The sequence below is a fragment of the Caloenas nicobarica genome, chromosome 19 (assembly GCF_036013445.1).
Source record: "Caloenas nicobarica isolate bCalNic1 chromosome 19, bCalNic1.hap1, whole genome shotgun sequence".
NCBI classification, from domain to species: Eukaryota; Metazoa; Chordata; class Aves; order Columbiformes; family Columbidae; genus Caloenas; species Caloenas nicobarica.
Window position 1 is genome coordinate 2,198,074 of NC_088263.1, and position 14,025 is coordinate 2,212,098.

At 42.9% G+C, this 14,025-nt stretch overlaps 2 protein-coding genes across 2 annotated transcripts in view; one reads left to right on the forward strand and one right to left on the reverse strand.

The window, feature by feature from the left end:
• The window catches only part of LRSAM1 (leucine rich repeat and sterile alpha motif containing 1), a 102,848-nt gene that overhangs the window by 80,007 nt on the left and 8,816 nt on the right, over positions 1-14,025 (reverse strand). The window lies entirely within an intron of this gene.
• The window catches only part of PNPLA7 (patatin like phospholipase domain containing 7), a 127,526-nt gene that overhangs the window by 12,367 nt on the left and 101,134 nt on the right, over positions 1-14,025 (forward strand). Inside the window, exons 10-15 of the mRNA XM_065648470.1 lie at positions 3,403-3,531; positions 4,957-5,037; positions 5,928-6,072; positions 6,639-6,731; positions 11,585-11,685; positions 13,000-13,146. Of these exons, the coding sequence (XP_065504542.1) occupies positions 3,403-3,531; positions 4,957-5,037; positions 5,928-6,072; positions 6,639-6,731; positions 11,585-11,685; positions 13,000-13,146 (696 nt within the window). The remainder of the gene's footprint in view (positions 1-3,402; positions 3,532-4,956; positions 5,038-5,927; positions 6,073-6,638; positions 6,732-11,584; positions 11,686-12,999; positions 13,147-14,025) is intronic.

Genomic DNA, 14,025 nt, shown 5'->3' on the forward strand with positions numbered 1-14,025 from the left:
GTAACACGCGATGTCTGGCCTGTCCCGTTTGCTTGAGAGATGTGCAAGGAAATTGAGGTTGCGGCAAGAAGTGGCAACCTCTTGTTGGATCTAAAAGAAAGATCACACAAGAGCTACTTCTATAATTTAGTTTTCTAATTGTTTAAATTGAAGTGCCTGCTTTGATCTACTAATGGCAAAGATACCAGCTCTGGCATAAGAGACTTGTTCTGCATTTCACTCATTCTGAGAACAGATAAACGCTGCTTTCTCAAAATTAGAAGGAGAAACGAGAAGCTTCGGAATCCCAGTAGACACCAGCAGTGTGGTGTTTTGGAACAGTTCTGTGTTGTGGTTAATCTGACTCTGAACTGCTACCGCCTCAAATATTAGAGGAGTCTCTGACCTGATCGTTGGTGATGCCCACACAAGGGTTTTTGGGAGCCGTTGTTTTCCCTTGTGCTTTTCCCCACGTGCAATCAGGGCTGTTCCCCGAACGCTGAATTTTCATTCAGAGTCGAACGGGACAAATAGAGATGGTGTTTGATGCTGAGTTTGCGGTTTTACTCTTCTTTTGTCCTCCGTGCGAAGATACTATTTGGAAAATGATGAGCAGGTGGCGTAGTTGGAATGAGAAATAAGAGACTGGGAGGAATATTGATCAATTGGCAGTGACTGAAGGGAAAAAAATGGAAGTCTGAGGGTTAAAAGAAGCTGCAAACAACCACCTTGGATACAGGTGAGCCTGCAGGGCTGGAGTCTGTTTAAATAGCAGCAGACAAGATAAATGAGATTATAAAGAAGCGATTGATTGCGGCAGAAACGTTGGTGCGGTGCGGAGGAGGCAGGTGGGAGCCGGGGAGGCAAAATCCAGGTGATGGGAATAGGGAGAATATGCCAGAATTTTGGGTACAAAAAGGGAGTTATTCCTGGTGGGAGAATGTAAAGCACCTGTAGCAGATTCTTAACCAAATTCATTTGGATTTGGCTATTAGCTGTCATCTGGGTTCGGCTACTACTTCAGCCGTGGTGTTTGTCACCTACAATATTTAGTCACTCGACAGCTCTTAGAGCAAGACAGAAGTGAATAGTTATCTGCATTGAGAGCAAAAAGTTCTATGTTGAAAAAGCCCTGATTCACTACTGATTATAACTTCGCTGTTCCTTGTGACCTCAGTGTGCGATTGGAAAATATTATAATTTCAATGTGGTGTTCTCCGTGAGCAGCTGGTTTCATTACATTTGAGAGAACTGACAATTACGGGAACATTTCCTCTCCGCGTTCCAGCCCAATTAGACGCGGTGCTTTGCCCTTTCCAAAGCCGACTGCTTGCATGCAGGGATTGCGAAAAGGAAAAATTATACATTGAAAAACTGGAGGGATGGGCTGTTCTTTGGAGAAAAAGGCGGCTGCGTCATTATCTGTTATTATCCTTAAACTGGTTTTCTGAGAGACTGTCAGCACTGGTCTATCCAACTACTCCTACATTTATAGGGCCCTAAAATTCCATTTGGCCCTTCGAAGGCGACCGTGAGGCTGATGCGGCCCTGGTAAAAATGACTGTGACACCCCTGATCTATTCTCAAACAAACACTGTTCAAAAAAAACCCCAAAACACTTTACTGGGTACAGACCATATAAATGGGAAATACGGTGCTTATTTTGCCCTTTTGAATAACTATGATGGGACACTATTAAACACTTTATCCCTTGTCCAACAACTAAAGATTTAATAGATTTCTTTAACTTTTTCACTGTGTATTTAGTGTGGAGTCTGTTAGGGAATACAGTTGATGGCAAGTATAGCAATGTATGTGCTTAAAGGCTGACTATATATACATTTTCTTTTACATTTGTGTATAAGGAGAATTCCAAGTGACTTCATCATCTAAAGCCAGGCTTTAAACTGGCCGGTAAAAGAAGATAGTTGCATTTATTTTTGGGTGCAGCAAAAGCACAGAAATGTCATTTGTTAATGTCTTTACTTAATGAAGAGAAACGCAGGAAAAGCGAGGACGCCTGGTAGCTTTGTGCTGTAGGTCTAAGAGATGTTTAAAATTTCAAATCCCTTGGGAACTTGAAAATCAAAGCTATTAATACCATCCCCAGATTTTATAAAAAGGTCAGCCGGAGTTGGTGTAATTAAGAGATTGGTTCCAATTAATTTAATTTTAGAATCTGCCTTACGGTGCCTTCCAGACCAGCAAGGCAGAGCTGTAACTCTGTTTTCCAGGGTGGTTATAGTTGTACAGAATGTATCTTGTTGGGGTTTGCTGTGTTCTTCAGGCAGAAATTATTTTGCGGTGATTGTGTTTCGTTGCCTGATGCTCTGAAAGACTTGCAGGTTTTTTCATTTATAATCAGCATTTAGCATCTGGGTGTTTAGCGTGTGGAAAAATGTGCCTTGTGCTGCTGGGGAGGAGCGAAAGCTTTGGAAGCTGCCAGGTCACTGTCGTAAAGTGGAAACTCCATTTCTTCCTTAGGTCATGCTCTGTGCCACAAAAGGACTCCTTTTGATCTTAAAAATACTGGATAAATCAATATTTCATGTATTAATAAATGAACTAATGACTTACAGACATTATTTTCAGCATTTACTAATGAGGTGGAAGGGGCGTGTTGTCTGGAGTTTGTTATCCAGGTATCTGGCAGTAGACTTTTTTTTGTTAAAATATATTCTGATTGAAGGGGCAAAAGCCTGAACTTGCCTCCCAGTGTCAAAATCTCTGTATTTGACCCACTTACAGTTTTAACTTTCAATGGTTTATTAATTCTTCATCTGTTCTTCAGGCAACTCAGGATGGTAAGACCCAGTTTATCTCAAGTAGAGAGAAGCTGTTTGGCTTTGTCATTTGCCATATTTCATATATATATGAATATATATGAAGATAGATATATATATATATGTATCTTAGAGTGCAATAAGTCTGCTTGGTTTTTGTCTTTCTCCATTATGTATGTAATTACCATCCAATTTTGTTGTAATTTTTGCTAATTGTATGAGGCTAAGGTTGTTATTGCAGCAAATGTCTCGATCATCAGTACAGATAATAAAACCTCTGTTTTCTGCAGCCTGGAGTAGCTGGAAGTTGAAATACTTGTGAAGCCTGGCTTTGTAATAAAATTCTAAATGAGTTGATAGACCAGCCAGTTCCCCTTAACCCGACACACCTTCCCGTAGCTCTTATTTCTCCGCCTCTGTCTCCCTTTAATGCCGGTGAAATTGCCAATGTGAATGCACCTGACCATGCCGCCCTCATTACAGCGCCCACGGGTCACAGAGCACAAGTTCAAGGCTTTTTGTGGCCAGATGATGTCTGTCAATTATACACAATATCAAAGTGGAAATTTGGAAAGCGATTGGGAAGAATTGGGTCAGATAATTGGTGCATTAACCTCGTGTCTCTGAAACTTTCTCGTAGGGTCACCCTGCTCCTTCCAAAACGGTCTCAGCCCGAGCAGCCATTCCTTCCACTATATTGCGACTCCCAGCAAATGCCTTCCAAGATGTGTTCAGGAAATATCCTGAAACTCTCGTTAGGGTGGTACAGGTAAGCTTTGTCGTCAAGTAGAATTGAGGGAAGGAAAAAAAATCACTCCCATTTCCAAGTTACATTTTGAAGTTCAGCCAGCCCATCATCCTTTTGCAGATATGGAACTGGTCAGTATAGCCTCTTTTCAAGATTTGGATGATGTTCGCTATTTCTCTGAAGAGTAAGAGTGCTAGACTTAATGATCTCTGCATTAATCACGTACAGGAAGAAAAGTGTGTGTGTCTGTGTATGTATATGTGTGTATATATCTAAAAATATATAAATATATAAATACACATATATATATATATAAATATATAATCAGCCTGACTTGCATTGTAAGCTCTTTGGTCCTGGTGGTGTAGAATGTGCTGGCGTGGGCTCTGCACAGTGGTTACGCACCAACGAGGTTTTAAAATGGCTTGGAGTATGGAAAAGACAGTCACATTCTGAAAAAGAACTGCTGTACCCTCAGAAGCTGTTTGCTGAGGGGTGGCGCTTTGGAAAGTTCACAAAATTCAGATTGATGTGTGAATTTCCTGTTCAGAAGTGATTGTTGGCACCCGAGGGAAGAGCTGGGCTTTGTATTGGTTTGAAGTTCGCCTCCCGTTGCTGTGCAGGAGCTTGGGCAGTTTTCAAGCGAGCGCTGCCGATCTGCACTATATATTATACCTCCTGCAAGTGGAAGGTGGTGCAGGGATTTGTGCATTAACGATTTCAGTCTGGAGGGTTTGCCAAGGGGCGCGTTGTCCCACAGGTGTGATATTCCAATGGACGCACGTGGCCTAATGGGTCATTCTGGTCTGTCCTTTTGTTTTACTGTCACTTGTAAATCTTTTTGTCCTTGCGAGCTGTTTTGGTACCTGGCTGATTTATGTGTGACACATGAACCTCCTTATACTGACGGTTGAGGAGAGCAGCTCATTATACCAATTTAATTTGCTCCGTGAGAGCTGATACAAACGCAAGGGTGGTTTAATAGTGGGAGCGAGTTGCCAGGGCAGAGGAAGGTCAGTGGCAGGGATGTCTCGTGTTAGTTTAGAGTTTGTAGAGCAATAGCACAGGCTCTGTATGGGGCAGGCTGGGATATTTATTTATTTATTTATTTATTTATTTTTAAGAAGGGGGAAAAGACTGAAGGAAATGCTTTTACTTCAAGGCATGTTTATTATTAATGTTTACAGAAAACAAAAAGCATTATTTGGTGTTTGGGAGTAAGGCTCTGGATTCTTGTGCTGTCAAATGATTGTGAAGTCTGGTAAATCCCTTGAATCTATCTTTGCCTCAATATGTCAGCTGCTAAAAAGCAATTTCAGCTGAGGGTACAGTCCGCATTTTATGAAGTGCCTTCAGGTACTCTGGTATATAATTACATCTAAATGCAAAAATGAGTGTGAGCAAATGCTAAATCCATTCCTACTGTTTCTTGTTTCCCATTTGTAGATCATCATGGTGAGGCTGCAGAGAGTGACGTTCCTGGCTCTGCACAACTACCTGGGTCTCACCACTGAGCTCTTCAATTGTGTAAGTTTGAACATTGCATCTGCTCTTCCTGTGCAGCCGGGCTGTGACTGGCCACAGGGAGGTTTTTCTTCTTTCAGAAGATTGTAAAGCGAATGCTACGTATTAATTTAATAATGACGGTACTTGAGAAGTGAGGCGCTTGCTGTAACCAGCCCATGAAATCCAACCTACGCTGATACATGGGGACTTGGGGGGAGGTGGACAAAGCTTAAATTTCAGAAATTTGAAGCAATGCATCTCTTCAAACTGGTGTGTGTGCATCACTGTACACGTACACCATTGAGGGCACCCTCGATAGTCTTTAATCACTGCGGCTGGGTGTCCCATCCCACCCAGTGGGATGAGGGCACAGTTAGTTTTAAATACTCTGTGCAGTAACCAGGAGTGCCAACAGTTACTCAAGAGGTTCAATTAGATAATGAATTTACTTAAACCTCATCAGAATTACAACGAATAGTCACTTGGTAAAAGTTTGTAACTATATCATAAACCTTAACAAGACTTCGACAACAAAACTCACAATGGTATTACCCTTATGTGCCCAGAATAAAGTTAGAAAGAGAGAGAAATAGAGATAAAGATATCAGAAGCTGAGATTTCACCACTCCAAGGGTCCGTCGATCCAGCGACGATCTCTGTAGCTCTCTTGGTGGTGGGTGCAATGAAACTTCATTACTAGTGTCCCAAGTGAGAAGATTTTTATCCTTTAGTTCATTTGCACGTGAGATAAGAGAGGGCGGCTCATCTCCCTCTGCTCGCTCCTCACGCTAATTAAGGAGATTGTTCCGGAAATGAGTCGGTGATCCCAGAAATGAATGAGGGGCCAGCACAGGGTCCGGTCCAGTTTAAGCTGTATGTGTTTGGTTTATACTTGCCTTTTCCCCTCGCAGCAGAGCCAAGCCATCCCGCTCACCTCCGTGGCGAGTGTCACAGCCGCAGGAAGTTCCAGCAGAGCATTAAAAAGACAAGCGTCTAATGTGTCAGAGGAAGATCGCACAGAGAAGTTTGAAAAAGCTGGGGAAGCACTGGAAATGGGTAATGTCTCTGGAAACATGTAGTAACAGTCCTTTGTGATGTTCTTTAATTGTTATGCTATTCATCAGAGGAATTCTATTTTATTAGAATAATTAGGGTTCATCTTAAATCAGTTTCAGGTTTGAAGTCTTTGGGTAGTCCTTACCTTTAATAGGAAATTATTACTGTGTTGTTAATGATATATCAACAGGGGAGGGGGAAGAAAAGTGGCTCCTAATGTTGATTTCATAGGAGAAGCTGTGAAAATTCTGCACTCTAGATACTAGCAAAAGAATTGCTGGATATGTGTAGGCTTTGGGGTTGAAGTGTCACTATGGAAGCTGAACCTAGGAAAATAAATTGCATTGAATTTTTGCATCTGAACCTGAAGATTTTTTTTAATTAAATCAAAAGCAGGAAACAGGTTTAAACAGTGTTTAACATTGGTGTTTCAAAACCTTTAACACAAGCTTGAATGAAAAAGTTCTAAAAGTGGGTAGCGAGAGGTCCTTGCTGTCAATGAAATTTATTTTATTTAGGAAGTACCTTGTGTTTACAGTTGTGTAACTTTTGTCTCTAAATTTCAGATACAGTGAAGATTCCTGGTACAGAACACTCTGAAAATATTTTCAAAAGAAGCCTTTCTTCACCTCCCTATGCAGGGTCTGCAGAGGCTTCTAGTAAGTAGTACTTGGCCAAATTGTGGTAAAGATGTGATATATCTAATCATATGGGGGAAGATGTGGTTTCTGAAGCACCAGGTTAGATAATCTTCCTCTTTATGTTAGATAATCACCTTGCAGCAGTACTGCTTCCTAACTCATCTGTCAAAAATTTATTTTCTGAAGTAACAAACAGATTATTATCTAAGAGAACATTCCCTTGCTGTCTTTAATAACAATGTAATTTGGCTACCGAGAGACCTGCAAATGAAGGGCTTTATTAATTGGTGTAACTGAAACAAAGTGAGTTATGATGATATGCTGTCATCTCTCATGCAGAAGATGACACGATACTTGCTGGCTGATTGTCCCAAAGAAAACATTACGTGGCTGCTTTGCTTTTAGAGGAATGTCTTTTGAGTGGGTAATAAAGGTGATTTATCATTGAATGCTCTGATGAGCCACTGATGAGGCCGAGCTGTTTTGATGCCACAGTGTTCATTGCGCTGAACTTCAGTTGTCTGCACCGTGGCATCTCTGAGCCAGCTGGGTGGGTGAACTTTGTGTCCAAGGTGGAGAAACTGGAACTTCTTGGGTGAATCACAGAAGGAAGGCGTCTGTCTGTCTGTCCTTAGCCAAGTGGCAAACTACTGTCCTGAGGTGCTCGAAAGGTCAAGCTTACATACTGCGGTCATTATGGAGATATTACCAGGGAAGTTCTGTAAAATTTAATCAGTGGAATAAAGATACAACTGGGCGTGTTAGAAGTTATGTTGACTATTAAATGGTTTAGGAGATAAGAACATACTCTGAGGGGACTAGGAGGGGGGAGGTGGGCTGAGGGAGTGCTCAGCGTTGATGTCAGCCCTGAGGAAAGGCTTGAACACTTGTTGCTATCAAGTTATGTTGCTGGTATGTAGAGAAGGACAGACAGTTACTTCATTTGTAACGACAGAGAGCTGTTTCACTTCCTCTTGGATTTCTGCTGTGCAAATGTATGATGTCCCAGTTCTGTTTTTTCATAACTTTGGTGTTCCTGTCCAGAGGGATGGATATGACAGAGAAGTAGCATTTTGGCTAGTGATACATAGATCATCTTTCTGAACCAGGGAAACAGAATAAGGGAAAATACTGAATGGACTTATGCAAGACGTGGCTTTATTTTCGTACCTGTTGGGTTGTTTTGTGCTGTGCTTTGTAAAATGTACCAGCAGACTTGGTTCAGTGCTGAATTAAGCAGTTTTACTCTGAACACAGCCATTTTACCTCAGGTGAACAGTAGTTTGGTGAGACCTGCCCACACAGGTAGAGCCCATGTGTGTTCTTAGAAGCTTTGATGTGGAAGGATCCCTGCATGCTTAACAGCGAATGTCGGTTTGTCCTTCCTTTCTCCTTTTGTGTGTCGTAAGAATTATGGGAGGGTACATGGAGCTTAGTGGAGAGAGAAAATTAATTTTTACTGACAGAAGGAGCATGTCTAATTGGGTAATTATGATTAACAGAGCTGGTTATGGTTAACAGAGCTGATTTCTCTTCACTGCACTGAGGTTAGTGTCTCTGTTTAGCTTGCATGGAAAGTATCTTGATGTCTGCAATGAAAAGATCAAGACACTGCTTCAGATTCTATTCCCCTGCTTTGCTGTGCATTCAGACTCTGCAGGAATATTGATTATGATGATTATTGATTCGGAGAAAAGAGGAGTGTTTGTTATTAGAGTCACAGAGGTGCTATTATCTCAGCATCTCTTCGATTTGCTTGAACTAACAAAAAACTGCTAGAAATGACTTTGCTCCTGGGGTTGGGATGTAATTTGTTCTTCTGGTTTTTGTATAGTTCTTTTTAGTATAGTTATCTAACTTGAAACACAGCAGTTGTGTAGATGGGGAAATACGACCGTGCCAGCTTTGACTAGTCTGCTTTTTAAGTACACTAACCCTTTTTGTGGCAAAAGATGTAATTAAGTCATGTGGAGCATCTGGGCTGGTGTACAGAAGAATTAGATGAACAAAATGAAGCAACATGATCTTTTGTAGGTGATAACTTCATCAGTTTGATTGTTCCTGGAAGTAAGTGTTCCCAACTTAATTTTTTTTAAGGTTAAACAGCAGTTAGCTTTTATTGGTTTGTTTGGGTTTTTTTTTTTTTTTATTAAGAGCCAAGAGAAGCTGCTTTTCCCACTTGAAAAGTGAAGCCACGACCCTGCAGCACATCTGCAGGAGCGCAGGACTCGCCGGTGGCAGAGGAACAGGTTCAGGGAGCAGCGTGGAAGGGCAGAGGCAGCCGGGACGCTGCTGGGGACGTGCCGGGTGCTGGTTTTGCTGCGGGTGGGATCCCGGCAGCGTGTGCAGCGAACGGCCACGTTCCCTCCCGCGTTCCCGCGGCCGTCTGTGCCTTTGAGTCAACGCTTCCAGTTCAAGCGTGTTCTGCTGCAACAAGACGGTTTAATTAATCACCATGTGGGAGTTTATATCTACGACTGAGTCGAAGACTTCTGCTTTGAATAGGAGTCTAGGAGACATAAGCTTGCACTGTTAGAATGCCTCCTCTTTCTCCTCTGATTTATTTTTTAAATGCACAGCTATGTAGAGGATACTTTTCCTGCCTACGTGCCCGTTATCTGATTCTTTAGGTTTAACCTGAGAAGTGCATGTTTAGATATAAAATGCAGTTGGTGTATTTGGGCTCAGTAATGATGCTGACACTGCGATTTGCAGGGCAGGATATTTGACAGGTAGTCAAACCAGCCCATATGGAGTCCCATGCTGCTATTTCTACCATCCCAGCTTTTTTTATTTATAACAAACTTAGGGTCTAATGTTGCAGTGTGCGTGAAATTCAGTCAGTAGCATCAACAGTGCTTTTTTTTTTTTTTTTTCTTTTTTTGGTCTTACGATTTGTAAATTTTGCTGATGACAATCTTTGGGTCAACTTGTCGGGCTTCTTTAGACTGCATTTGGAATATTGTGTCCAGTTGTGGGCCCCTCAGTTCCAGCAGGACAGGGAACTGCTGGAGAGAGTCCAGCGCAGCCACGAAGATGCTGAAGGGAGTGGAGCATCTCCCGTGTGAGGAAAGGCTGAGGAGCTGGGGCTCTGGAGCTGGAGAAGAGGAGACTGAGGGGTGACTCATTCATGGGGATCAATATGGAAAGGGGGAGTGTCAGGAGGATGGAGCCAGGCTCTTCTGGGTGACAACCAGTGGTAGGACAAGGGGCAATGGGTACGAACTGGAACACAGGAGGTTCCGCTGAAAGATGAGAAGAAACTTCTTCATGGTGAGGGTGCCAGAGCCTGGCCCAGGCTGCCCAGGGAGGTTGTGGAGTCTCCTTCTCTGCAGACATTCCAACCCGCCTGGACACCTTCCTGTGTAACCTCATCTGGGTGTTCCTGCTCCGGCGGGGGGATTGGACTGGATGAGCTTTCGAGGTCCCTTCCAGTCCCTGACATTCTGGGATTCTGTGATTCTTGTTTGGAGGCTGGTCATTAAATGATGTTATGACCCCAGTGGCAGATGTGGATTTACTACCTGCAAAGATTCGTTGGTATTTGTAGATAACGTGGAAAGGATTACTCTGAGGTAGATGTGAATCTTCAGGACGGTAGGATTCTCTCCTTGTCCAAGCTGGGGTGGAAACAGGAGTCAAGATCCTTCAGAAATAAAATAATTGTTCTGTTCACGGGAGGGTAATGTTTTTCACGCGATCATTTGTCACAAGGGTGTAAATATAGGGCAGCTCCCCGTTTCCAAAAGCCAACTTCCCAAACATCAGGGCAATCCTGGGCAAATGCCTCTGTGTGTGTGTGTGGAGGGGAGGGGGATGGCAGAGAAATTCAGAATTAAAAATTTGAGCCCTTTCAGAGTTTATCAGCTAACAAAATTCAACGGTCAGGAAAGACGATTGTGTTTCCTTTTTGAGCAGCAATTTGTATTTTGAAAAGTAAAAGTATAAGAACAATGTAGTAATAGAAAGAAAAAGGTGTAAGGGAGAATATTTAAACTGTTCTGAATACAGTATATTGTTGAGATATATTAGACATAGAAATATGATCAAAATTATTTTAGCTTTATTTATTAAAGGAAATTGTAATCTCTGCATGATTTTTAAACTTGTCTGTAAATCATACATATCTATTGAAGGTAATTAAATAGGAAACATTTCCCAGTTATGTTTGTATTATCGATTATCTCAGATAAGTTCCTGGAAGGTGGATGGGACAGCCAAGCAGCCAATATAATTAAGACAAATTAAAATTGAGGAGTAAAGAAGAGAAGGTGTGAGTGACTTCAAATTAATGAATGAAATAAATGAGACCTGCAAGGGAATTCCTTATGTATCTCTCAGCACGTGACGTGCATTGGAAGTTTGGACAAGTCGTAGAAAAGATCTGGAATTATTTTAGGCATCGGGGGGAATGTTTTCTGTGGAGAGACTTGAAGAAGTTGCTGGTCCTAATATTCTCCCTATGAAAGTTCTTGCGATATATTGGGTACAAAAAAATGTTGGTTTGGTGGAGAAAAGATTAATAGCAACAATTTCCTGCAAACAATGAGGAAAATCTGTTTGATGGATTTGCCTCTTCCTGATAATCCTCAGTTCAGAGTGACCGTGTTTTGTCTGCCCCAAAATGATTATTGTACCCTGAACCAGAGCGGATGTGGGAATTTTGGGACATATTGTATACATGAGAAGATTTAAAGTACCCATCAGATCTTCCAGGTCAAAAGGGAATAAATAAGAATTTGAGGATGCCACATTCTGTTTTATCCTTGGCTTCAGAAACAAAGAACGTTGCTCAACTTCGTGTACTATCTGCTATTGCTGAGACACTGGAGTAAAGGAGGTGCTTAAAAAACCTTTTCTGTTGCTTGCAGCTAGTTCCAGCGGTGCCAAATCAGACATGGACATGGCGTATGAGCGAGCCAGGGTGCACTTCAGCGCCGAGGACGCTGCCGGCAGCCCTGCCGCGGGCAAGGTGGGTCTGGCCAGCGCGCGTCTTGCCTCACGCTTCCTTACTCACCGTGTTCCTTGAGTAACAGAAACATTTTCTTCCTTACTTCAGATACGTGCCCATGCGTGTGTTCATCTCTCTACAAACTGTGGTGTTTGGTGCTCTTGGAATGGTGTGTTTGTTGTTTCCCTTGAGCGACTCTTTAGGTGTTTTAGTGAAGATCTAGAAATTCTGCGGAGGTTCTCTTGGCAAGAAGTGGCGGAGCACTGCTGCAACTGCTTGGTCTTAGGGATGTTACATCTGAGTCATGAAAAAGATTATTTGGAAAGGTGAATTTGAAGTACTAGAGAGAGTGCAGAGGAGGCGATGAAGCTGGGGAAGGGGCCGGAGCACAAGTGTGATGGGAGCGGCTGAGGGAGCTGGGGGTTCAGCTGGAGAACAGGAGCTGAGGGGAGACCTTCTGATCTCTGACCTGCCTGAAAGGAGCTTGGAGCCAGGGGGGGTCGGGCTCTGCTCCCCAGGAACAAGCGCCAGGACCAGAGGAAACGGCCTCAAGTTGCGCCAGGGGAGGTTGAGGTTGGATCTGGGGAACAATTTCTTCCCCAAAGGGCTGTCGGGCATTGGAACAGGCTGCCCAGGGCAGTGGGGGAGTCACCATCCCTGGAGGGGTTGGACACACGGAGATGAGGTTCTCAGGGACATGGGGTAGTGGCAGAGTTAGATTATGGTTGGACTTGATTGTTTTGAGGGTCTCTTCCAACTGAAGTGATTCTCTGATTTTACAATTGTCAGACCACGCTTTATTTGTGAGAACTACTTTGCAGCAAGGAATTAAAAACCTGTGAACTTCCTGTAGATTTTTTCAATCGTGACTTATGAATCTGTTTTCTTTTTGTGATCTGCTTTTTACAAAGACTAACCTGGAAGTGAAGAGCACAAAAATGCTCTTGAATTGTAAAACTGCAAACCAAAATCTGAAGAGAAACTGTGTCTTGGTGTGACCTTGACGGACCTTTTATCTTTTCTTCCATCTTCGTATGCGGTGTTGATTGAGTTTTAGTTCTGTCAAGCTGGCAGCTGCCCAGTTTGTGAAAAGTCTCTTATTCTTCCCTTTTGCAGGCTGTGATGAGTAACCTTGTTTGACTGGAGTGTCAAACCTTGCAGAAAAATACAGGGATAATGGAGTTAGCAAGCTGTTGCTTTTTTGGAAACCTAGCTTTTTTTTTTTTTTCCAGGCCATCAGTTGTGGGTAGAGAACATATGATATGGCAAGTTTTTCTGGGTAGGTGCCAATTATAGCATCTAAACCGATTCTTGTTGTGTATCTGTTCTTTGCAGTCGACACTGAAGAAGACGGTGACTGTGACAGAAACTCCTTCAGCAGTTTTCCATTACAGTGCTGCGCAAGATTCCTGTAATAGCAAACATATTGATGCCATCGTCGAAGCAGCAAAGAAAGACTTCTCAACCTTGATGAAACTTGATGTAAGTTATTGCAGGAAAAAATGGCTTTATTTTTGCTTTTAATCTCATTCTGCCAGGCACTAAAAAGTAAATTGCCTCCCTAGTACACTGTAGGCTAGCTGAATGTTTTATTCTCTAGTCTGTTGAAGTTATTAGCAGGACTGAATAAATCAGAGTTATTCTGCCATTTGAAAAGACCATGCCAAAATGCACTGCAGGAATATCTTCTCACTGTGTACAGATTTATCCATGTGAGATGTAAACATGGAATTTCTGCCACCGTGTAATTTCATGCTCTCACATACAGTGTGAAGAAGCTACGTAAAGGCGTTCAGGTGATTGCTGAATCTATTAATCCTGTTGGCATCGCATCCGAGTGCCTTGTTTGATTTTTTTGGAGCTGAATCTCTGCTTTTGGCCATTGTGGGTGCATTTCCCAGCTGAGGGCCTGTGCTCAAGGGAAACGCTCGGTGCCCTCGCAGTTGTCACCGAGCTCAGCCCTTGCTTCTCACCTTCCTGCTGCAAGAAGGAATGAAAATGTTTGTTTTCATCGTTTCCGTGACTCCAGCTGCATTTCATTGCGGAGGTGTATCTGTTCAGGCAGCTAATAAGGCAATTTGATAAAATCGTGCATCTGCCCAGCCAAGTCACAGATCTCCGGGTTTATTACAGCGCGTGGCTGCTGCCGGGGCCTGGGCCCGGCTGCTGCAGCCTCCGCGGCGGTACGAGGCCTCACCAAGTGATGCCGAGCAGAACTTCAAAAGATTTTACTTTTGGGTTTTAACGTACCCTGCCGACTTCCAGTTTATTCCCCTTGCAACTTCCAAACTTGGTGATGATCTTTCAGAAGTGAAGCTGGAGGCAGAAGCTCCGCGTTGGCGCTGATGTGGCCGAGGGGCG